Source organism: Megalopta genalis, chromosome 10 (genome assembly GCF_051020955.1).
Source record: "Megalopta genalis isolate 19385.01 chromosome 10, iyMegGena1_principal, whole genome shotgun sequence".
Classification (NCBI taxonomy): Eukaryota; Metazoa; Arthropoda; class Insecta; order Hymenoptera; family Halictidae; genus Megalopta; species Megalopta genalis.
The window spans coordinates 9,943,940-9,965,320 of NC_135022.1; the positions used below are offsets into that span (position 1 = coordinate 9,943,940).

Below are 21,381 nucleotides of genomic sequence, written 5' to 3' on the forward strand. Positions count from 1 at the left end.
AGTTTGAAATTCATGATCTCGTGATCGGGATATTCCAAACAAGTTAGCTCTGTACTTTCCCGCAGTTGTCAATGACACGGAGCACGTTTTACCGGCACAGCTTGTTGCTGCTACCAGCGTACAGCGATACGACTGGACAGACGGCTATTGCGCAACCATACTGGGAGCCGCAGACTATATTCACGTATTCAAACGTTTCCTGCCTCTGAATCTCTCTTTGGGGAACCACTCGCGTCTCTCTATTTTTATACGAGGAAAAGCGAATCTCGCGAATTCTATGAATCACTGGTCGAGGAAACACGAACCTACGCTCGATCGTTATAATGATACGCTATCACGGCTTCTCCAAGAAGCATTATTTATTTATTCATTCATTTATTTATTTATTTAAGGATGAGAAAATCGTTTGGATTACAATACAGAGAATAAACAGCGTTGAAAATGAATGAAGAGATAAGGAAAAAGTCCACGGAATCGTAGATATTGTTTGTTGCTGATTAGAACGCGATTAATACAGTTGTCTTGGACTCGTGGCAGATGTGATGGAACAATTAAGTCTGAACTGTCGCAGTATATTTGAGCATGTAACATCGTCATTCGATATTTTAAGCATTACACTCGGAAATGACTGGAACAATATCGCATCTCTGGTGTCTGTAACTAGCTACAACTGTGACTATAACTATGTATGCAGGATCATGGTATCGAACTAGCGCGTCGTCAAGCAAACAATCGTTCCTGTTAACCGAGATTAGGGAGGCAGACAAGAGAGAGGACGGCATTCCTACAGTCGCGTTCAAAGCGCGCAGGTTGCTCGAAGGAGTTTGGGGACGACGAAGTTCTTTCGTCCATTGGCATTGGTCGATCTTGAGCAGCCTTTGTTCCGAGTTCAGCTTATCGCTGATTCACGGGCCGATCAAAGCGATCTGTTCCGAATCTCTATGGAGAGACTGACTTGAAAGAACGGAAACACCATGAAGACTCAAAAGTGCTGCGCTCATTGTCCGGGGAAGCTGGTCAATTCTGCAAGAGCCAATGGATTTCACGAATGCTGCCAGCCCAAGTACGTCACCGGGAACCTGAAGATACCTTCCCTGTCCGATCACGCTTGCGATTGCCCCAAGAAGAGAAAGACCGAGGAAGGTGTCGCGGAGACACCGAAGAACACGAACACCGATGCTCGACCATCTTGCTACGAGCACTTCGCTTTGGCGAAGAAACTGCACGCGGAGAACTTGGACCATCAGCCACTGCCGGACAAAGTCGACGACATTGTGTTCAAGAACACCGGTCCGGAAAGGTCATGACATCGGTCCTGACATGGGTCCTGACATCGGCATCCGAGCGGAAGACACAGCCACAGCGGTTGCAGCCGCTGCAATCAAGAATCCGACGATCCGGCGAGCAGGCCGGCCGGAGGGTACGGGCCGAGCTTAGGTTGCAAGGAGCCGAAAACGAAGATGGACTTGGCTATCTGTTGGGAGACTCCGATAGATCCTGTCTACGAACCGCCTAGACCCAGCCACATCGACGGCTCGGAGGGCGGTCTCGCGCCAGCCATCTTCACGTTGGTTCACCGGGCTACCAGCTCGACGAGTTCTCTTCGCTCCGACGCTAAAAGCCACGAGCGTTGCGCGAAACGTCGAACAGTTCGTTCGGGGAACAAAGAGGAAACCGACAACGGTAAAAGCTGCTGCTGCGATTGCCTCTGCAAGAGACTCGACGGTGTCAGCATATCGAAGCAAAAGGAAGTAGAAGAACGTCCCCGAAGAGCCGCTTTCAGAAAGTGCGTCGCCTGCGAGCCGAGAGATCTCACGGACGATCCTAGGCTGATCAAGTCGGCCGTGGGACTGGCTCTGGGCATTGAGAAGAAAGAAGATCAGAAGAAGAAGCTTATAGTACAGAGACCTAGGACTCCGTTCGCCAAGCGGTCTTTTCGCATCGACACCTTGGCCCCGCCCTTCAGCGTTATGAGCGGATGCAGAGGCGCAGACTACCCGGAACACTGGAGGCTTATGTCCGTTTACCAACAGTCTTACAGAAACCCGCATAGGCGAAGAAATTATCGTTGTTAATTATCTTCATTTATGATACCGTTTAAGATAGAATTAATTCCATCATCGTTGGCGCAAGTAACGGCAGCACGTACACATGTAGATGATTTAGAAGAAATTGTGAAACAGTGATGCTGCGACATGTCCAAGTAACGACTCGTAAGATGACGACGCTATTGACTTGTTGACAGTTTGCTTCGATGCGTTGATGGTTTGCTACTGGTTGGCTTGCTGGCAGTTCTTCGATCGCGCTTGATGCTACTTATGTTGATGTACTGGAGCCTCACGGAGGTGTCCATATCGCAGGCCTCCTCTAGACCCGGGTTGTCCTCCAAGTTTTTGAGGACGACGTTCTGCAAACGGTTCAACAGATCCGGATATCTGAATATGTAGCGACGGAAATCGTCGCGTTCCAACACGCAAATCTCGCATGTCTCCACCGCTATCACGGTAGCAATTCTCAACTCGGTTTCCATCACCAACGCGATCTCGCCGAAGTAACTTCCGTCTTCCAGATGGCAAACCTATTTTTCGTATCAAGTTCCAGTCATTAGTTCTAGTCATTTAGTCCTGTTGAAACGATTAACGATCGAATAATATCACCTCTTTTCCGTTAGCAGTGTAAACCGCCACCGTGCCGGATGTGATAAAATAGAGGGACTCGCCGCGCGTACCAGCTTTAACAATCTTATCGCCGCTCATGTAGATCTCCGAACGCAACGCGCTCGTCAACTGCGCGACCACGCACTCCGGCAGATGTTTGAATAGAGCCACGTTGGAGACCAGCCTCAGATAGTTGTGCAAAATCAACTCCTGAAAATAGAGCCAGTAAGTCCGATTAGAGATTTTAATGGCCGGGGACATCTGGAGAACCGTTTATCCATCGAACGGGCTGGACGTGTGGCAGCTGAACGCACACCTCTCTCAAGTAGGGCGAGACCTCGTCTATTATCTTTTTGTTCCTCTCGAAGCGCTTCTTGTTCCGATACATGTAGTAAACTAGTAATCGACGTTGCAGAGCTTGTGGAAGCTCCTTGTACCGCATGTATTCTTCTAATTGTTGCATAATCTTTAGCTGGCGCTTGATCGTTATGTGGAACGTTGTTAACAAGGCGGCCAATTGGGCTACGATTGGGCCGATCGCACGTTCAATCGGATGTGATTACAACAAATGGATTGAAAAACTACGAAGAAACATAAACCGAGCACCGCTTACTTATCGAGTACACGAAACCCATGAACCCGATGAAAGTCAGTAGCAGATTCAGTAGGATATCTTCCGGCGTTTTCATGTCCAAATAATGCGCGGAACGAACCAATGCGGTAATCGCGCGATTCAAGCACACCAAATAACGTTCCGTACTGGTTTCCTTGCTCCGGAAAAATTCGGAATTAATCCAAGATCTGAAAACAGAGGTTCGCTGTCCTACTACTGTATTTAATTTATTTCTATAAATCAGAAAGCTGTCGGCTAACAGGATTCCCGTAGATCCTAATTAGTACATTCTCACAAACAACTATCGATTTTGCAACTTATACTTTTGCAAATTAAGCATAGACAGGGATACCGACTGACTGCTCAAAGTGCCCAGATACTCCACGCAGATAGGAATGTAGTATTCGAAGCAAGCGGCCCAATGTATACTCAATCCGACAACGATGATCGTTTCCAGGATCTTGTACGTTTGATAGTTTATCCGGTACACCTGAAACCGAGCATCGACGAATTTACGAGCCATCGCACATCGATTCAGCGTCGTCGCGAAACTAACACCGTAGAGCCTGCGGGAGTAGACGATTATGTTGCGAATTCGTAAGAACTTCATCATGTTCAAAGCGGTGCAGAACCATTTCCAGTGGGGGAAAATCCCGTCCACGGAGGTGATCGGTAGCGCGGTCATTACGTCGATTAGGAAATACTTCCTGAGATACTTTCTGCACACATCATTGGGAAAGACTTTAAACGACCTGTTTAATCGTGTTTTTTCATTCTCGCGGCGGCCTTGGCCCGAAAGCCGAAATCGTCGTTTAATGGAAAGATAATTGGTCGAACGTACATCGCCACTATCCTCGGGTCCAGGACTATAACTTTAGTCTGGTAATCGTAATAACCCGTGAAGAACCACAGTACAATGTCGCACAAAAATACAAGGTTTACCATGTCTGTGATCACGTGCCAAATGTCGTTGTTCTGGAAGTAAAACGTAATCGACACTGGAGTGACCACGAGGGCGACCACCGTGAATATCGTCATAAACAATTCCCAAAAGATGCTGCGAAAGACAGGTGAAAGAAATGTTTGATAGCAATTCTGTAGCATTGCCGAAATGTTCGTTTAACTTGCATAATTTATCTAATGTTTAAACCGAAGCTGATTCTCAGTCTAGCGTAAGTTTACCGCATAAATGTTCGCGATTTATAATGTACTAATGTCTATATAAATGTCGAATATATATGTATACGCTGTGTTGCCTGGTAAAAATATCAATAGAATGAACGGATTTTTGCCATAATTCGAATCCACCTGAACGAACTGAAGGGATGAATCATATAGGGATGAGATTTCACGTGTCTCGAGATCTCGTAATTCACCGCGGTCGTGCTCTTTAAGCTCCAATGGGTCAAATGATGTCGCTGCGATAAAATTCGTTGACGCAGGAACCATCTAGCTAATTTCGCCCGAACCGAGTCGCCCTTTATCGCAGTTTCTACGTAGTCCTCCTCTTTTTGCTGTTCGCAAACATGTTCGAGTACCGGTGCACGCTGCATCAACCAAGAAACGAGAAACTTTCCATTATTTTCACAAAGCTTTTCAACGTATATAATAGCTTTCAACTTATGGAACAATAATATAGACCTTCCACTTTTCTTAATTCGCTTTTAATATCTTTCTAATTGGATATTGTGTGACTCAGAAAAGTGTTTACCGACACCGTTCAAGTTAGGATGGGATATTACAAACGAGTGGAATTTTTAACTTGATCGCCACTTATAGATACCGATCGTTAATCGTCGATTCGATTATGCTCAAAAACTCACTTCGACGTGCGGCGCCTCTGAAAAATGAGGGACATAAGCCATTAAATCCATGGTTTAAATCTTATATTTGATCAATCAGTTCTGACAACACGAACGACTCGCTCATGGTATGAGACGTGAATAGACTTTGAAATAGAAAAAGAAGATCGACGTGAACCCTTCGATCAATTGTTTTTAAATCATTGACAGTAGTTCGAATAGTCGAAGATGACGCGTTAATTTGTCACTCGTGCCTGGATACGTTAAAAAAAAAGAAAAAAAAAAAAAGAGATAAGTTAAGACTTATCTCTTATTTTTTTCGGATTCAACGATATTATGTAATGCACAATTCTTTAACAAAGGATTCGTTCGATTCACAGTATACATATATACATGTATGTACATCGTTAGCACGAGTACGTCATGTCTCGCGGATTTTGATGTATCCGTGGAGCACGTGACACCCGTAAAAACAGCTGTAGCACAGCTGAGCAATGTTCTGAATGTCGCGTAAACATTTCGCGCGTACTCACGGATTTTTAATCCGTACTTCCGGCTGTCGACGTTTACAGGATTAGTGAATTATTTCACGACATTATTTTATTACGTTTATGCTATGCCGATGACATCCGATAATAACGCTTGTGTACGAAACATGACAGATTTTGAAAGTATTCAGTTGCCCATAGACGTAAGTTTTCTTTGTCATAATATTTTTTCGTTTCGATAATTGTACAGTATTTTTATAAATTGCTCTATTATTTTAACCCACCTCTATTCCTAGGGCGAAAATCTTTGCATAATGACTCGATAGCTTAACCTAACAACGATACATTTATCTGATAAGATAATTAATTGCACAGTAATGCATAGCTTGTAGATTAAATTTATTAACGTCCGGTTTTCTGCTTTAATCGTTTTATTCTTTGCTCACAACCGTGTGATTTTGCTTTCAGACAATTATACACATATTATCGTATCTATCTACATCCGACAGGCTGTCAGCAAGACTAGTCTGTCATTCATGGAGGGAGGCATCGCTTGCTATGGAATTTGTTGATCGAGAAACACTAGTTCTTGGTTCGCCTCCAGCGGACAATCTATGTCAAGTAATGGAGGTACTCCAGCATTCTACACGACCATTTTATCACTTTGTTTTTAGAGAAGTAGAGTTAAAGAGGAATATGCCGGTGTGGGATCATTATGGACCTATTATAAAGAGTCTTGTACTGGTATGACTTATTATGCATTTTGATGAACGATATCAAGATGTAGCTCTTTTCTAATTCTGTATATTTCCTTTTTTAGGTGTGCTGTGATCTAAGCGAGAGGATGTTGGTAGAAATTCTAAAATGCTGTAGCTCCTTAAAAGTATTACGTATAAATGCCTGCAAAGAATGTCTAATGTCTGGCAAACTTTTGGAAGATGAAAACGACATAAAAGAGCTCTCAGAGACGTTTAAAAGCTTGCGAGAGCTTAGTCTCGATTACAATAGATTTTTAAGCGACCTTTTATTTAATAGATTAGTTTCCATTTGCACAAATGTGGAATCGTTGAATCTTATGGGTTGTCAAATATCTTTCCACAGTGGATTATACAAAAAGTTTTACCCTCAGAACCGTATAGAATTACCGGCAGCGTCAAATTCGGTTCTGACCTTTTTAAATACATTACAGTATCTTAAACGACAAGCGCATAAATTGAAGCACTTGAATTTCGGATACACTCTGATCGATGGCACAGCGTTGGCTACTTTAGCGGCCTTAGAGGATTTAAAATTGGAATCATTGATGTTGCAAAGTTGCTATCAATTGACTATTGAAGGCATCAGAGGTCTGACTCAGCATCAACCATGCTTGAAAGTCCTTGACATTAGTTTCTGCGTACGAATTACTGATGCCAGTCTGCTTTGCATTTGCAAAAATTTGACAAAGCTGGAAATATTTCGGATAAAAAGGTGTCGCGCGGTCACTGACAGAGGTGTAAAGTACATTCGACTACTAAGAAACCTGAAAGAGCTCGACATCTCGGAAGACGAACAACTCACTGGAGACTGTATAACTCGCGGACTTTGTTCACATCAACGTGCAAACGATAATCTCGAAGAAAACGTCGAATTGGGAAATGTAAATCACAGATCTACAGGCGAAGATTATGATGCGGAAAAGACCGTACAGAAGAAGAGTATGCAGATATTCTCTGCGAACGCATTGCATCTTCACGAGGAATCGATCGAGTGCATATCTAAGTCGTTTCCTAATTTGAGAGTACTCGAACTTAGTTATTGTTTTAGCGGTGTTACAGACAAAACAATACAGGTGCGTAGAATTATTCTTTTATTCTAGTATACTCTCACAGTAAGGTCTTCCAGTATTATATGCGTAAAGAATATTCCTCTGAATTAGATAGAAGCTACTTCATTGTTAGATTTGACGCTGACTGTTCTCCTACACTTTCAGAAATTGCTAAATGTTAAAAGAGTCGGTGTAAATCATATATTTTTGTATCAACGATGCTGCTCATTCATATAAAAGTAAGTTTATCTTTTATAGATGATATTCAAGGAGCTTGTACATTTGCAAACATTAAAAATAAGCCATTGCGATAAGGTCAGTGACGCCGGCTTGACAGGTATGGGTGCTGGTAGTCACGAACGCGTCGAAAACGTTCAGGTTGTATATAAACCAGAATTTCCAGGAGCCAGGTTAAGAATTAGTTTACGCTCGAGGGCTGAGGAAGAGATAGTACGAGACGCGGACCGAAAGCGAGAAGTGATGAAACTCTGTGAGAATGTATCCAGACCCTTAGACATGAACAAGTCTGTGTTTTCATTGAACAGGCTTAAACGCCTGCGGGAATTAGATCTTTCTGGTTGTAATAAAATCACCGATGTCAGTTTAAAACATGCATTTGCATTTCCAGAACTGAAAATATTGAACTTGAGCCAGTGTCAGCAGGTAGCTAGAAAATTTATGCCAATTAAATTGTATGCCAATTTTAAATTAATACTTCCTTTAATTAAGTGGTACTTTTTTGCAGGTGACGCAAATAGGATTAGATTATTTATCCAAAAATAATCCAGCAATCGAAGACCTGAACCTGAATGCGTGTCACAATATATCAGATGTTGGAATATTATATCTGGCACAAAGGCTGCATAGATTGAAACGGCTTCTTATACAGGTAACTGATGCATAGGCCAATAAGATAATAATGAAAAAAGTATCGTCAGATCTTTTCAAGAATTCTTTAATTTATAGGCATGCTCACAGCTAACGGATCACACCCTCGACTCTATTAAACTGTATTGCAAGAGTCTTCATTACTTGGATACCCGCTACTGTCGCGGTATGACAGTGGCAAGACTCGAAAGTTTGACGCACCTATACGTGGACTGGATCAAACATATGGATGATCTTGATATTCCTGGAAGCGAGGTACTTCCACCACCAGCTCCACCTTTGCCGTCGTTACCTTCTTTGCCATAGAGACGGCTTCAATATCTGCTTTCGCATTTCAAAGATAGGGTAAGAGAAAACTGAAGTGAAGTATGTATTATTTCATGAAAATTATACAAATTTAAAATATTTCAGGATGGATAGTACAATTAAGCAGGAGTTAAGATAATTGTGTAGCATAATAATTTGTACTGTCCATCCAGAAGTGGTGTATAGTCACAAGATTTAAAGCCGATCAAAAGATAGTGAAAAAGGGACATTTATCATCGATTTGTCGATGTCTATTTCCATGTGTGTGTGTGGCAGAAGGATTATAACACGAATTTTATTCACAACTAGAATCAATATTTTATAATTGTTATCGAACGGCACAAAGCCAGTCAGTTTTTTCATACACACTTTCCATCTTTAAACGTTAATAATATCAATAATAATAATATTTAACGTTACACACAAAGCAATTGTATATAGGGTTGTGTATATACGTATCGTGATCGCGTGGTTGAGAATGTTTATGTGAAAATGTTTATAATTGCATGTGAAAGAGGATAAGCAGATGATTAAAATGGTATTATGTCAAGTATTTGGCAACGATTATGACGCTTTAGTACAGAGATATTTATGATATAACTTTAATTAAAACTCGTGTAAATTAAACAAGTATTTATTGATTACCGATAATATACAAACTAAAAGGTAATTTCAATGCGTGTGTTTATAAAGCATCGAGTGATAATGTGATTTTGATTCTATGCAATAAATGAGCCAAAAGAATTACTTAAGTAACAAAAAATACGTAACTAAAACCTAATCGATAAGAATATTATAAAATGTTTTTTCAATTTTCGGACCAGTTTCTATCGCGTCCGATGTTACACTTTAATTAACATTGAAACTATTATAAAACTATTATATATTCTATCTATATAATTTTAAACTTTACGTGTGTGTTAAAAGTCCATAGCTTTGACGATGGTATACTTACAACGCAAATTTCATACAAAATTAAAAGAGTTTATTTATACTAACAATAAGTGAACGACACAACTCCGCTTCTATGAAAAAACAGTTGCAATAACTTACTTTAAAGATGCTTTCCAGAGCACATAAGAAAAATGTTTGAACAAGATCTTTGAACAAAGATTAATTCCACGAGACATAGTACAAAGTAGCATGAAAAGCCGTTGCATTAGAACTAGAATTCAATATTTTTGCTGCCACTCGAATGAACATAAACTTATTAAATTTTCATACATAGTATAAGATCCATTTTTTGAAAGCTTATAAAATAAGTAAGGTACTACGACATTCGAGATATTATAATTAAAACGAATATACGCATAACCTGTCTCTGCAGATTGTTAAAATTGTAATGTATAATCATTAAAACGTGTTATGGTATACACTTAATTATTTTAGTCGCGTAAGACTCGAGTACTTTTTAATTAGAATACGTATAGATCTATTTATCGAGAGAATCGTGTATGTACCATTGTACAGAATTCATGTGATATGTATTTGCATACATCCTACATATTATATGTCCAGGAGAAATTGTTTAAATCAGGATGTACATTTACGGTCATAATAATGTTATGTAAACGATTTCTAAATTTTATTTGAAAACAAACAAGATTAACATTGTTTTTAATGGTAGTTAAAAGTCTATTTGTGTCGAATAAAGTAATTTCCATAAATATTGCGAATTCAAAGATATATCGTCATAATCTTTAATTGATCGTTTTCCTTTAAATATATTGTATTTATCGTGACAGTATTTGTTATTAGAGGGAAGAATAAAGTCAATTTCCATTTGTGATACAGTAAAGAAAGTGTAGACGTCGATTTGTCCACGGTGGGTTTTTAGGCGACTAAAGACGGTGAACGTTTTTTCAATATTTCTCTGTTCCCCTCGAGTGTTCACCGATGCTCGCACACAAAACAGGCTTCTTTAATCCTATTTTAATCAGTGTCTTTTTATAATTAGTAGCAAAACACACAAATCCATAAAGTATAGCCGACGAGTCATCGTTCGTTCATCACTCATTAGAACCTATCCTTTTGTACAAAATGTTTAATGTATCACAAAATCTGATACCTACAAGCAGTGTAGTATCAACTGTACTTTTGCACAAGTTACACATTCATTTGATTTTAGTTGATCGTTTTATACACATTGATCTTCTACGAATAAAGGAATCGCTCTATAATTAAAGAAATAATTCATTAGGTATGCATCGTTAAGTTGCGCAAAACTTGTCGCTAATCAGAAATATTTAAAATATTTGAAAGTATATAGTTTCATTTTCGATAGCGTGAAAAATACATTCCATAGAAGATCAACAACAACGTTTCTTTTTTTCATTTTCAAGCCATTTAGAACAAAAAGAAGTCGTCTGTAATCTATATTATTATCATTAAGTTTACATTCTCTATTAAACACTTATTAATTAAGCAATAATATCGAAGTTAATGCATACATAAGTAATGTAACTGTGAACTAAATTTATAAAACTACAAAATATACTGAGATAGACTTTGAAGTGATACAGAAGTAAAATACATTAAGAAATGTATGGGTAACACTTCACTGTACATACATGGAATTACTTTACATATATGTACCAAGGTTTCCATGAGTTTGTAATGTAATACGAATACGTCTCTCGGCAAACGAATATAAAAACACTACTTATCGCTAGATTAAAATAATGAATGGTAAGTATATATACGATATACTAATCTGATTCTAGAATTTTTTGATACATAGAAACTCAAATGGTCAATTTGTACATGTTAAAGATTCAAGGTGAAGGTTTCAGTGTTGAACATAATACATCTTTGTTAATTCGGTGCAAAATATCTTCTATAAAAAATAGTTAACCGAAAATAGAAAATGTAATGCTTTCTGTAATGGTACGCCGCACCAGTTATTTATTGTACTTACACAATTCATGGGAAAACAAATATATAAGGTTTTAATGTAATTAGAGAGTACATCATGGGGATTTGAATCAAAATTAATTAAATCTTTCAATAGAAGTAAGAGTAACGATGATATGCAAACAAAGGACACTGAAATCTTATCTTGTTATCACTTTTTCTTAGTTAAACCTTGTACCACAGCAAAATAACAATTAGGAAAAGTATAGTGACACGTCAATTTTAACACACTGTTCTCTCTCTCCCTTTATATATAGATATACACATATACATGTGTATACGCATCATCGCACCGTATCTTATTTACTTTCTAATACTGTGTTCTAGACACATTCTAAGTAAAAAATGTTAATTCTTTTCAAACATCTTATATCGATTCTTTATCGATGCGTTAGTTATTTTGTGTGATTATATACAAATCAGTAAAAGCAGGAAATCGTTTCCTCTTTAATTACATATACATATGTAATGCATTTTTTTCATGTTGTTCATTATTTTGTGACGACAGTGTTAAGAATAGGTTTAATGTCATTAGCTCTTCTCAAATATGACACCGTATAATTTCGTTCCGAACAAATTCTTTTTCCTGAAGTAATTCTTATCCCGACCACTGCGCGTGCCTCGAAATTTCCTTTCCTCTCTTTCTTTTTGCATATTAAACTTGTTACAGGGCTCACTTTATTCATATTTACTGTTAATTAAAATGAAGACATTACCAACGAAGCAATTTAAAATCCAGCAGTCGTCTTCCAAGGCTAAAATAAAAAAAACAATTATATAGACTCGTGAATTGTTAAGCGAAACGTGATAATTAACGTTGCTCAATCTTTTACGACAGAGCACTTTCTTGCGAGACTCTTTATTCAACTTGATTTCTCACAAAAAGAAAAAGTCATAAAAACCTTTTGTCGTCCCCCAAAAGTCACAGCAATTTAATTACATTTTTTCGTGGCAATTCTTTAAAAAGGATTAATCTGATAAAAGTATAACAATTAAGTTGATAATTAGTTGAAATAAGCTGTACAATCGTTCGCGTAGCTTTTCTGTAATTCAAAAGATTCTTGGAACATAGCTATCAACATTCTCCAGTTTTCCATCGCGAATCGTACAAGATACGTTTAAAAAAGTATATGTTCGTACTTTTTGACAGCGACTGTGCAGTTTAGGATTTTGTTAACTCTTGGACTAAATGCTCAGACGAATACACGAGACGTATCAGCTACCCCTGGCAAAAAGTACTTCAGCAAATAGATCAAACGTCTGCTAGAAAATTGCTAAAATATTCAACGTAGAAAACGTAGAAAATGTTCTCAATGAGAGTGAGGAAACAGAATGTTAGTATAAAAACAGAAAATACTTGTTTATTTACAATATACAAAATTAAAAGCTTTAACATTTGTTTTTTTTTTAAACTATTCAAGAATTTCAACACATCGTCGTCGTGCTACTGGGATTGTATTTTTTTTTCTTTAAATAAGTTTTACATTACTTTCTACCGGGGGTAGCATGTAAAGTGAAACATGTTATATACATTAATTTCTGCGGTCTTTTAATCACGTGTTCTTATAAATCAGTTTTCGAATATGTAGGAAACGCATTATAAAATTCTTCGACAATTCGCAGGAAACAAAACATATTAAGCATATTTTGAACCGGCGTTTCCTGACACAGGAAAATAAAGTACGTTCTCGAATGCTGTACGCGTTCACTTAATATGTTTTCCACATTCCCACAATTCCTTAATCGATCTTCAATTTCTTACATTGTAAAGAAATCATAATAAATTACTTATATTTATTTAACATAATTGTAAAAGTTTCAATAAAACCAAATTATAGTACGTTGTTACAATATCGAGACAAACTTGATATTTGCGATATATGTGTAGTCGTGTCTGGGTGTACGCGCGCGCGTATGTTGGTGCATGCTTATGTACGTGTGTAATTATGAATTAAAAAAGAAAAATAAATAGTTTTATGAATAGCTTTACAATAAGTCGACGTTCACAGATATACGAATGTCTGTGTGTTTATCTGAAGCAAAAACGTCTTGCGCTATATATTTTTTTTTTTAGTATAAAAATACAAACCAACGCATTAGCGTTTCTTCTTTTTATACTTATACAAATCCTTGATCTACAAGAATAACTATTTAAATTATCCACGTATACGACAAGTACACTTCTATCTCAGAAGACGGTACAAAAAATACGAATTTCGTATATACTTTTTTAAGTTATTTACGTATAGGATTTAAGCGAGCGACGTCAAATCCTCGTAAATAATGAGATCATGAGAGATTATGATTGATTCTAAGCAGACACGTGTTTAAATTTGCGTAATTTGTACACGCAAGACACTGTTTTTCAACCGATCTAGTCATTTAGACTGTTCACGTTGTCAAAAAAAAACCAAAACTTTCGATAAACTTCTACAGCAAAAGGATACATGTATTTGTAGGAACTTTAAAGTTGGACCATATGATTAACAAAAATATACTTAGGCACCTTTTTTTGTCGTTTAAAATAATAAAATGGCTGCAGTACCTATCGATAATGAATACTGTGATGTCAATAAAACGAGTCGCAAACAAACAACGAATTGGTTCAGTTCATAGCAGCAAATCCAGAGGATTTTATGCGCTGGTTTTTTTTGATCGTTTCTCACTATATCCTCCGCAAATGGACCGCATAGATTCAAGACACCGCATTCTCTTCTCTGGTATAAGGTACACTTTTGTTGACAAGCTCGTTGCTTATTTGATCATCGAAATACACACCGGACAGAGAAAGAGAGAGAGCATGTTCATGATGATCCACCGAGTAATAAAACATACTGAAACCAAAGTATTGCATGCAACATTGATCAGAACCTGCAAAAAATCTATCCTAAGACAATTTCTTTTTGTTGAAAGAAGGCTGAATTCTCCACGAAGAATAATCTTCATAGGATAATTTAAACCGTTAACCATCTACTACAAAAAATATCAAATGTTAATAGCATGTCCTGATAATGTACACAAAGGCAACGGTTATCAATCTGTCCTTGATTTTTCCTGATTGCGTAAAAGTTTCTCTTTCCTAGTAATACAGCGAGTCGTCTCACGCATGAGACGGACATTATTATGTTGGTATCTTTTCTGTTCTCTGAATGCCACTTGTGAAAACTATACGAATTTATATATATATATATATATATATAGGTCATTTAAAGCTCACGACGTTACAGGTTGTTGGATTCACCTTAACTTTAGCTATATCATATAATTATAAGAAAGATATAGTTACTCACAAAATTAAGTATACAGATATGCTGATAGTGAAAATTGGCGCGAATATAAACTGTATCGTACATATTTCATTGTAAGAACAGAGCATATATTTATTAGTATGGTTTAACAGGCAATTAACGGAAGGAAAATGAAATAACATTAAGTATTTGTTTATATTTCATTGAAAACGTAAAATTATTAGAATTTTACCGATACAAATTAACTAAATTAATTTTTCCGACTTATGGTATTTCCATTTTATGTGACAAAGCGCATTTTGTGCATATGAAATTGAGTCTTGTGACTCATACAACAGTTAGACTTTTAACAATTTTTTACATCCAAACTTTGATAATATAAAAATTATCTTAGAACGTGATGTAACAATTTTAGTGGTGCCTCAGAGTCACCACTCAAGCGTAAAGGGTTAAACTTATACAGATCTGAGGAATTTAAAAAATTGACCATCTGTATGTTCAATTTGATGTCGGTAAAACTCTAGTAATTTTACATTTTCTGTGAAATATAAACAAATACTTAATATTATTTCGTTTTCTTTTCATTAATTGCCTGTTAATAATAAATGCCTGTACTAACAAATATATATTGTGTTCTCACTCTGAAATATGCTTGATTTAATCCATATTCCTGCTCATTTTTGTGAGTAACTGTATATAGTGATTTATATTATAAACCTGGGCAACTGATTGTTTAAAACTCACGAACTATCAACGGTCGAACCACTATCGCTTTCCAAACGAGTAATTAACGAGTGTAGCAGAGGAAATGGTAATTCGAGTATCGACAACTCGTAAGCGATCAGTTGTCACAGTCAGTTATATTATATTGTATGTTGTGGAAAATAGTGGCAGTCAAATAACAGAAAAGGTTTCCACATTGTTATACCCCGTAGTTATTCTATGTAATGTCCGAACACTTCTCTTCTAGTCTAGCCTAAAGGAAATCAAGTAACTCACCATAGGAGTAAGACTTTATGATGAAATGTCAACATCGTTTGTTAAAGAATCGAGTAGCGAAGCTTTGTTATCTTCCAATTCGAGGGAATTTGAAGCGTAAAGACTGTTCGTTGATGCGTTGCACGCCGTACTGGTTTGAGGTGATGTCGCATCCAGGAACATGTCGTCATCAAAATCTAGTAAGTTTTGCGTTGGATTATATGCCATCAGTTCGCCTCCGACTGATCCGTTAACGTTGTCTACAACTGCAACACAAACATGCTCTTTGTAGAATGAAGCGAAACTATTTACTGCTTGTATCCAAGATAATAACTGGGGCTTTTACGGTTAGCATGATCGTCATCTTCTCTCTCAGAATGTGGGTTCAATTCTGGATTAACAGGCATACTAAACGACATCGGATCGTCTGCTCCAAATAACTGCAAATACACATAATTAACTGAAAAATAAGAAAATCGAATTCTCCTAATAAAAGTATATAGTTTCAGTTAAACGATAGATTACTTACACCAAGAAGTGTATTTGCATCGATACTATAGCCCTCACCCCGTAGGATATCACGTAAATTGTCCAAGTCTGTCTGCATTGATTCGAGATGATTATCCATATCCTCCCTATAGACAATTGTTTAAGATGGATCAAACATGCTTAATAATACTACGAGTTCACACAAGCTTATCCATATTTTAATGGATGAACATGGAAAACGTTGATAGCCTTTTCCTGAAAAGTACAATCTTTCTATTTGGGTAAATGATAGCATAAGCAGTCCTTCATCATTTTTATTAAATTTCGAAGAGTATTATTTATGATTACTGCTTGTGAAATCATTTTATTGGAGATGTTTCTGTGCACAAAAAAAAAGTTTTCATAAGCTAAAAATATTATATGTTGCCTTGCATTGAAATTACTTAAAATAAATTTCGGCAAGATTTAACATGTACACATAAAAAATCTGACTTATAATTTCATTGGTCCAACAGAAAAATTGTTCTGAAAGAAACAAATTCATATAATCTGTAATTTCTTTTTAGTTGGAAATCAAAATTGAGTACTAGATTTTTTAAATGAAACATACTAAACTATTGTAAAATAACTCTGAAATAGACAAGAGACAACATAAGATTCCTAGATCAAAGGCAAACATTTAGACAATTCTATGAAAAACTGTCCTGCATTATTGTTAGTAGAGTGTGCACTGTCAAATTAGAATAAACTCATGGTTGGTTGAATGTTAAAAGTGATAGAAATATTAGTTGGCTCCCACCTCTTTGGATTAAGAATTTCCATTAATAATAAGGGAAATTCATTGCACTCAACTTTCTATAGCCATGGATTTGTTGGAACTTACATTGATCCTAACCTGTAAGCAGCATCAGCCACGCCATTGATACAGCTCAAAGATAATTGAATACTTGTGCCTGCTCCATTAGAATTGGTATTTTCTTTCTCCAGAGATTTTTTAGCATTGTTTACGCGTGTACCTCTCTGGTTGCCTTGCCTAGTGCTTTCATCCACATTATTGAGCTGATCAAATGCGTTATGGTTTTCACTGATTTTTAAATTTCCATTATTCTCGCCGTGCTCTCCGATCTCGTTGTTATCCGCGCTCTTGTTGTTCTCTTCGTCGATGATTTCCGGTACTATCAGGATGTCCTCGAGTTTTATCAAATTGGAGACATTCTCCTGAGCATCTTCCTCTATGTCCCCAGTAGTTTCCAAATCGAGGTCAGATTCTGCTTCGATTCCTTTATTCATATTAGCCGCCATAGCTGCGAGTTTCGAACTGCGTACAGTTGCAACAGGTACTGGCTTAGGTGCTGATCTATTTTCCAATACAACGCTGGGCACTGGTGATTCTTCAAGTGGGATTTCAAGCATATGTGTTTCTTCCCTAAAATAGTTAAACAAGATGTGTGTTGCCATTCTTGATCATCTTCGGATAGATTTCTGTAGCCATAATCTGCTTTTTAATAGGCCTTATTTACTTCAAAAGCTGTAATTCTGCTTTTGAACGATTCTTGACTACTATTCTGATCGATGGAAGTATTGCAAGAGCATACACATAAATATCTGAAGCATTATTGAAAAACATGCTCTCTAAAAATATAGTAAAATTACAATTGTTACAACACTATTCGACATCTAATACAAAATAGTAAAATATATATATCTATGTGCACAATGTATAAAGTAGAATAGAAAAGGAGAAGATAAGCTTCCAGTAAAATAGTGTATAAATACTAAATAAAAGCAAACAAGCTGTAGAAAATTAAGTAATATTGTTTAATTCTACTTCGAAAATTAGTTATCATTATATTGTTCTTAGACTTTTTCAGGATAAGAGTTGATAGATTGATAGTAGATTTTACACAGATTGGACTGTCACATTCCATGCATATATATTTAGATGAAAAACGATATTAAAAAGATAGATTGACATTTAAAACTGCACTAGTGCTTAGTGTATCAACAAATGTATTTAGAGGCGTAAGTAAAATGTAAAGCATAAAGTATCGGCAATGATACAAGTAAAAGATCATAGAGACAACTCAACCAAGGATTAACAAGAATTCTCTTATGAACACAGAATTCTAGAAAAAAATCTTTTTGTTTACGGTTAATTTTGTTCATCAAATTATATCGATACAATAGAACTAGAAATGTCAATATTTCAAAAGCAACTACCGCAAGTTGGGAAAGAGTAGCAAACTAAGAGAAAATCATTTCAGTGTAATTCGAATTGAACAATGCTTCTAATACAGATATTATCGCAATGTTGTCGAGCGTTCATGCAAAATAATAGAACGAAACAAAATTGCGATACTAGTCAAAATTAAATTTCTAGAAAAAAATTAAACCCAACACCAAATAACGACAAGAGAAAAATGTTAACCTCGGTTCCTCTCCATTCTTCGTTGATGGGATCAAAATTTTGACGGGCACCTTGTTTTTCCTCCTGGCAATATTTAAATTGTGGTGATATGAGTGTCACTGGGAATTAATTAACGTTACGAGCAATATAAGATAATTTTATACATGAAAATTTCCTGCTTTCTGGTTTGAATAAGTATGATCCATAAGTAGTTCTGCCACAATATGGTATAAAATTCCAACAATTTATGCCCCTGTGTCTTCCATAAATGTACATGAAGCAAAACTTTTCATTTAAATCAGTTAATTGTTCAAAATTTCATGCACAGAAAGTATATTGGAACAGATAAACAAGAGTTTGTTATAATTTGCTTCTTTTAACGCTTTTCAAACTTCAACAACAAATAAAAATAAACGGAAACGTAAAAATGATACTAAACGGAATGATAGATGTTCAAATTTTGTTGTGTCCACTGTGCAAAACTCCATCATATTACGATATCAAAATTGAAAGATTGTACATGACTCAGTTGTATACATATAATACACGCTATATTATATACATACATATACATATATATATATATATATACATATATATACATATACATATATATATACGTATGTATGTATATGTATGTATATAACTTGGGTTAACTTACTTTTTTTTACCCTTACATCCACGTTTCTTTCGAGCATCAATCTCTTGCGGATTGACCAGTTGTATGTCATCATGTAACTGCACAGAATCGTCGACTAAGTGAATAGTCTCCATATTGTTTTCGTCTATTACTGACGCAGAATTGTGTTCTGGACTTTGAATCGCTGGATTTGAATCTCCTTCTAGCATCCTGAATGACAAAAATTCATATGTAACTTAAATGTTGAATAAAATATTCCATACTACAATACTGCATCAACATACTCTGCAACTATATATTCTGAGTCTAAATCTGGGTCAGATGCATCAAGCTCGTGAATTACGGGCCCTGTGGGCGATGCTTGTGCCTGGATAAATAAAGAAATATTTTGACACAGGAGTTACACGACTCCGACTTATAATTGGTTGGAATTGTATTACTACCTTCGACAATTTGCTCTGTTTACGTTGACGGTTGGAGTCATCTATCATCAATGGATACCTTCTTTTAACAGAGAGACCGCCGCTCCGCGATGGTTGTACCAAAGTGACTAAAAAATGTATAAGCTTATTAACAATTTGCTGCTGCTTCAGATGCTTTTGCCTGAGCATCGCTAGCTCCCGCCACAAGGCCTCATTCTCTCTTTTCATAGCTCCAAGCCTAGAGTCTAAATGTTCTTGACGGCCTCTCATACTTCTGACTTCTGTTAGCATTTTATTCATTAATTCTGGTTTAATGGGTGTAAGTGAAGGGTCTTGTCCTTTACTGGATGCAATCTGAACAAGTGACAGTAGAACATTGAAAAATGATCAAATGGAATAATAAGGAAATACCTACTTTTCTTTTAATGTGTTCTACAAGATATGGATGTCCTTTGCAAAAAAACTGGTGCGCGAACTCCATTTCATCTCTATCACATTTTAGACCACCCAATTCCACAGAAACCTTCTTGTGGAAGCCATCTAAAATAAACACATGAAAATTTGATAAAATATAAAAGAAAGATTTATAATAATGTTACCGCTACTTACACATATTTAATTGACGAACAAAGCTAGCCATGTTGTTATGTTTGTAATAGTGTGGCAATAATTCTCTGGCAAATTGTGCCTGGTTTCTAATGAAGAAACTTCTTCCATTCTAAAAAGAAGCAATGAAGTTTCAGTATTCAATTAAATTGTATTTACAAAAAGAACAAAAACTGGTAACATTCAGAAATATAATTATGTAAAATTCAAAATTTGTTGATGGTATTCGTTGAAGATGATCGGCGCGTTGTTAAAATTTTGTTCAAAATAATGAGAAAAGGACGAGGAGACTGATAGTTGTTGAAATAATGTAATATATTATCACATACGCGTGTACGTACATATAATATATACATTTATATATATATGTACATATCTGATGGCGCAACTAAGTACAGAATAAATTACACCGACAGTGTGCACGTAAAATATAGGTTGTGTACGTAAAAATGTGTACCACGGGGGTCAACGTTTCTCATACGTTTCCGTCGTTTACTTACACGACGTTAACATCATGTAGGAACTTATTCTGATAGCAGAAAAGGTAAACTAATCGGCGATCGGTTTAATTTCCGGCATGCCGAGTGCGTATAACGTAAATGAATTCGGAAGAAACAACAAAATAAGATACTCACGGGTGACCAACAAATAAGGTCGTCGGTTTCGGGATCTTCAACCAGCTTCCAGAGCTTGGCAAGGAACGCCGGTACAGTAGTACCTAATTCCGGGATCGTGTGCATCGTAATGTCAACAGTTTTTCCTCAGTCTACAATAATTGTTAAGCTGCCTCAACGAACAAACCACGAGAAAAATCTTCACATCTCACGACAATGGCTGATCGCTGACGATGTTATTCTGCTAGTAGCACTGACAGGTGGGGTGAGGCGGGGAATGATTTTAATCACGGTTTTAATGGAAGAAATGCGAGCTTTCCATTTCAAGTCACAGCGCAACCGTCGTCAGCGTTGGTCATCCATGATTGGTTCTTTCTTCGAGGATCATGTCGTGGACCAATAACTGACCAATGGAATCGATTTCGTAAATTTCCATGAAAATTGAGTTTAAGGTTTAATTCAGGTGCAACAACCTATATCTGAAAGAAGATTATGAAAACTAA

General features: G+C 36.6%; 4 protein-coding genes across 11 annotated transcripts; 2 read left to right on the plus strand and 2 right to left on the minus strand.

The window, feature by feature from the left end:
* Positions 1–962: 962 nt before the first annotated feature.
* LOC117223352 (uncharacterized) lies at positions 963–4,551 on the plus strand. The gene is given in 2 exon segments (XM_076525006.1): positions 963–2,982; positions 3,130–4,551. A coding segment is annotated over 1 exon segment (1,101 nt). The 5' UTR covers positions 963–974; the 3' UTR covers positions 2,076–2,982; positions 3,130–4,551.
* On the minus strand, positions 2,196–5,144 carry LOC117223355 (potassium/sodium hyperpolarization-activated cyclic nucleotide-gated channel 1). The gene is made up of 8 exons (XM_033475603.2): positions 5,094–5,144; positions 4,579–4,817; positions 4,112–4,327; positions 3,627–3,989; positions 3,271–3,458; positions 2,974–3,179; positions 2,658–2,867; positions 2,196–2,578 (listed from the first exon to the last, which is right to left on the minus strand). The coding sequence occupies exons 1-8, from the start codon at positions 5,142–5,144 to the stop codon at positions 2,228–2,230; spliced, it is 1,824 nt and encodes a 607-aa protein (XP_033331494.2). The 3' UTR covers positions 2,196–2,227.
* On the plus strand, positions 2,785–10,228 carry LOC117223330 (F-box and leucine-rich repeat protein 13). Of its 4 annotated transcripts, none has more exons than XM_033475556.2 (7): positions 5,405–5,763; positions 6,029–6,304; positions 6,381–7,391; positions 7,626–8,030; positions 8,113–8,256; positions 8,334–8,600; positions 8,667–10,228. In XM_033475556.2, exons 1-6 carry the CDS (start codon positions 5,689–5,691, stop codon positions 8,559–8,561), a joined length of 2,139 nt encoding a protein of 712 aa, XP_033331447.2. In that variant the 5' UTR covers positions 5,405–5,688; the 3' UTR covers positions 8,562–8,600; positions 8,667–10,228. The 4 variants fall into 4 exon arrangements, with proteins under 4 accessions (XP_033331448.2, XP_033331447.2, XP_076381116.1 ...); XM_076525001.1 differs by having other exon boundaries at positions 7,626–7,704; positions 7,771–8,030; positions 8,334–10,228; XM_033475557.2 differs by lacking the exon at positions 5,405–5,763 and adding an exon at positions 2,785–2,882 and having other exon boundaries at positions 8,334–10,228.
* Positions 10,125–21,169, minus strand: LOC117223334 (uncharacterized). Of its 5 annotated transcripts, XR_013034324.1 has the most exons (13): positions 20,900–21,168; positions 20,268–20,376; positions 20,074–20,198; positions 19,680–20,012; positions 19,521–19,603; positions 19,258–19,446; positions 18,618–18,680; positions 17,073–17,615; positions 16,230–16,335; positions 16,047–16,140; positions 15,722–15,966; positions 14,020–14,308; positions 10,125–12,229 (listed from the first exon to the last, which is right to left on the minus strand). XR_013034324.1 is itself a non-coding variant. In XM_033475566.2 (12 exons), the coding sequence occupies exons 1-11, from the start codon at positions 21,002–21,004 to the stop codon at positions 15,737–15,739; spliced, it is 1,968 nt and encodes a 655-aa protein (XP_033331457.2). In that variant the 5' UTR covers positions 21,005–21,169; the 3' UTR covers positions 10,125–12,229; positions 15,722–15,736. The 5 variants fall into 5 exon arrangements, 4 of the variants coding, with proteins under 4 accessions (XP_033331457.2, XP_033331453.2, XP_033331458.2 ...); XM_033475566.2 differs by lacking the exon at positions 14,020–14,308 and having other exon boundaries at positions 17,085–17,615; positions 20,900–21,169; XM_033475562.2 differs by lacking the exon at positions 14,020–14,308.
* Between the last annotated feature and the right edge of the window lie 212 nt (positions 21,170–21,381).

What these genes read in the sequence shown, in the direction of transcription:
- LOC117223334 (XM_033475562.2), bottom strand. Translation starts at nt 21,004, where the DNA reads ATGCACACGATCCCGGAATTAGGTACTACTGTACCGGCGTTCCTTGCC. An exon ending in TGTTCGTCAATTAAATATGT is followed by an intron (nt 20,199 to 20,267) that starts GTAAGTAGCGGT and finishes TGTTTATTTTAG; the next exon opens with ATGGCTTCCACAAGAAGGTT. An exon ending in AGATGACGATCATGCTAACC is followed by an intron (nt 15,967 to 16,046) that starts GTAAAAGCCCCA and finishes TTTGTGTTGCAG; the next exon opens with TTGTAGACAACGTTAACGGA.
- LOC117223355 (XM_033475603.2), bottom strand. Translation starts at nt 5,144, where the DNA reads ATGGATTTAATGGCTTATGTCCCTCATTTTTCAGAGGCGCCGCACGTC. An exon ending in CATCCCTTCAGTTCGTTCAG is followed by an intron (nt 4,328 to 4,578) that starts GTGGATTCGAAT and finishes TGTCTTTCGCAG; the next exon opens with CATCTTTTGGGAATTGTTTA. An exon ending in ACACTGCTAACGGAAAAGAG is followed by an intron (nt 2,579 to 2,657) that starts GTGATATTATTC and finishes TACGAAAAATAG; the next exon opens with GTTTGCCATCTGGAAGACGG.
- LOC117223330 (XM_033475556.2), top strand. Translation starts at nt 5,689, where the DNA reads ATGCCGATGACATCCGATAATAACGCTTGTGTACGAAACATGACAGAT. An exon ending in TTATAAAGAGTCTTGTACTG is followed by an intron (nt 6,305 to 6,380) that starts GTATGACTTATT and finishes TTCCTTTTTTAG; the next exon opens with GTGTGCTGTGATCTAAGCGA. An exon ending in TGAAACGGCTTCTTATACAG is followed by an intron (nt 8,257 to 8,333) that starts GTAACTGATGCA and finishes TTTAATTTATAG; the next exon opens with GCATGCTCACAGCTAACGGA.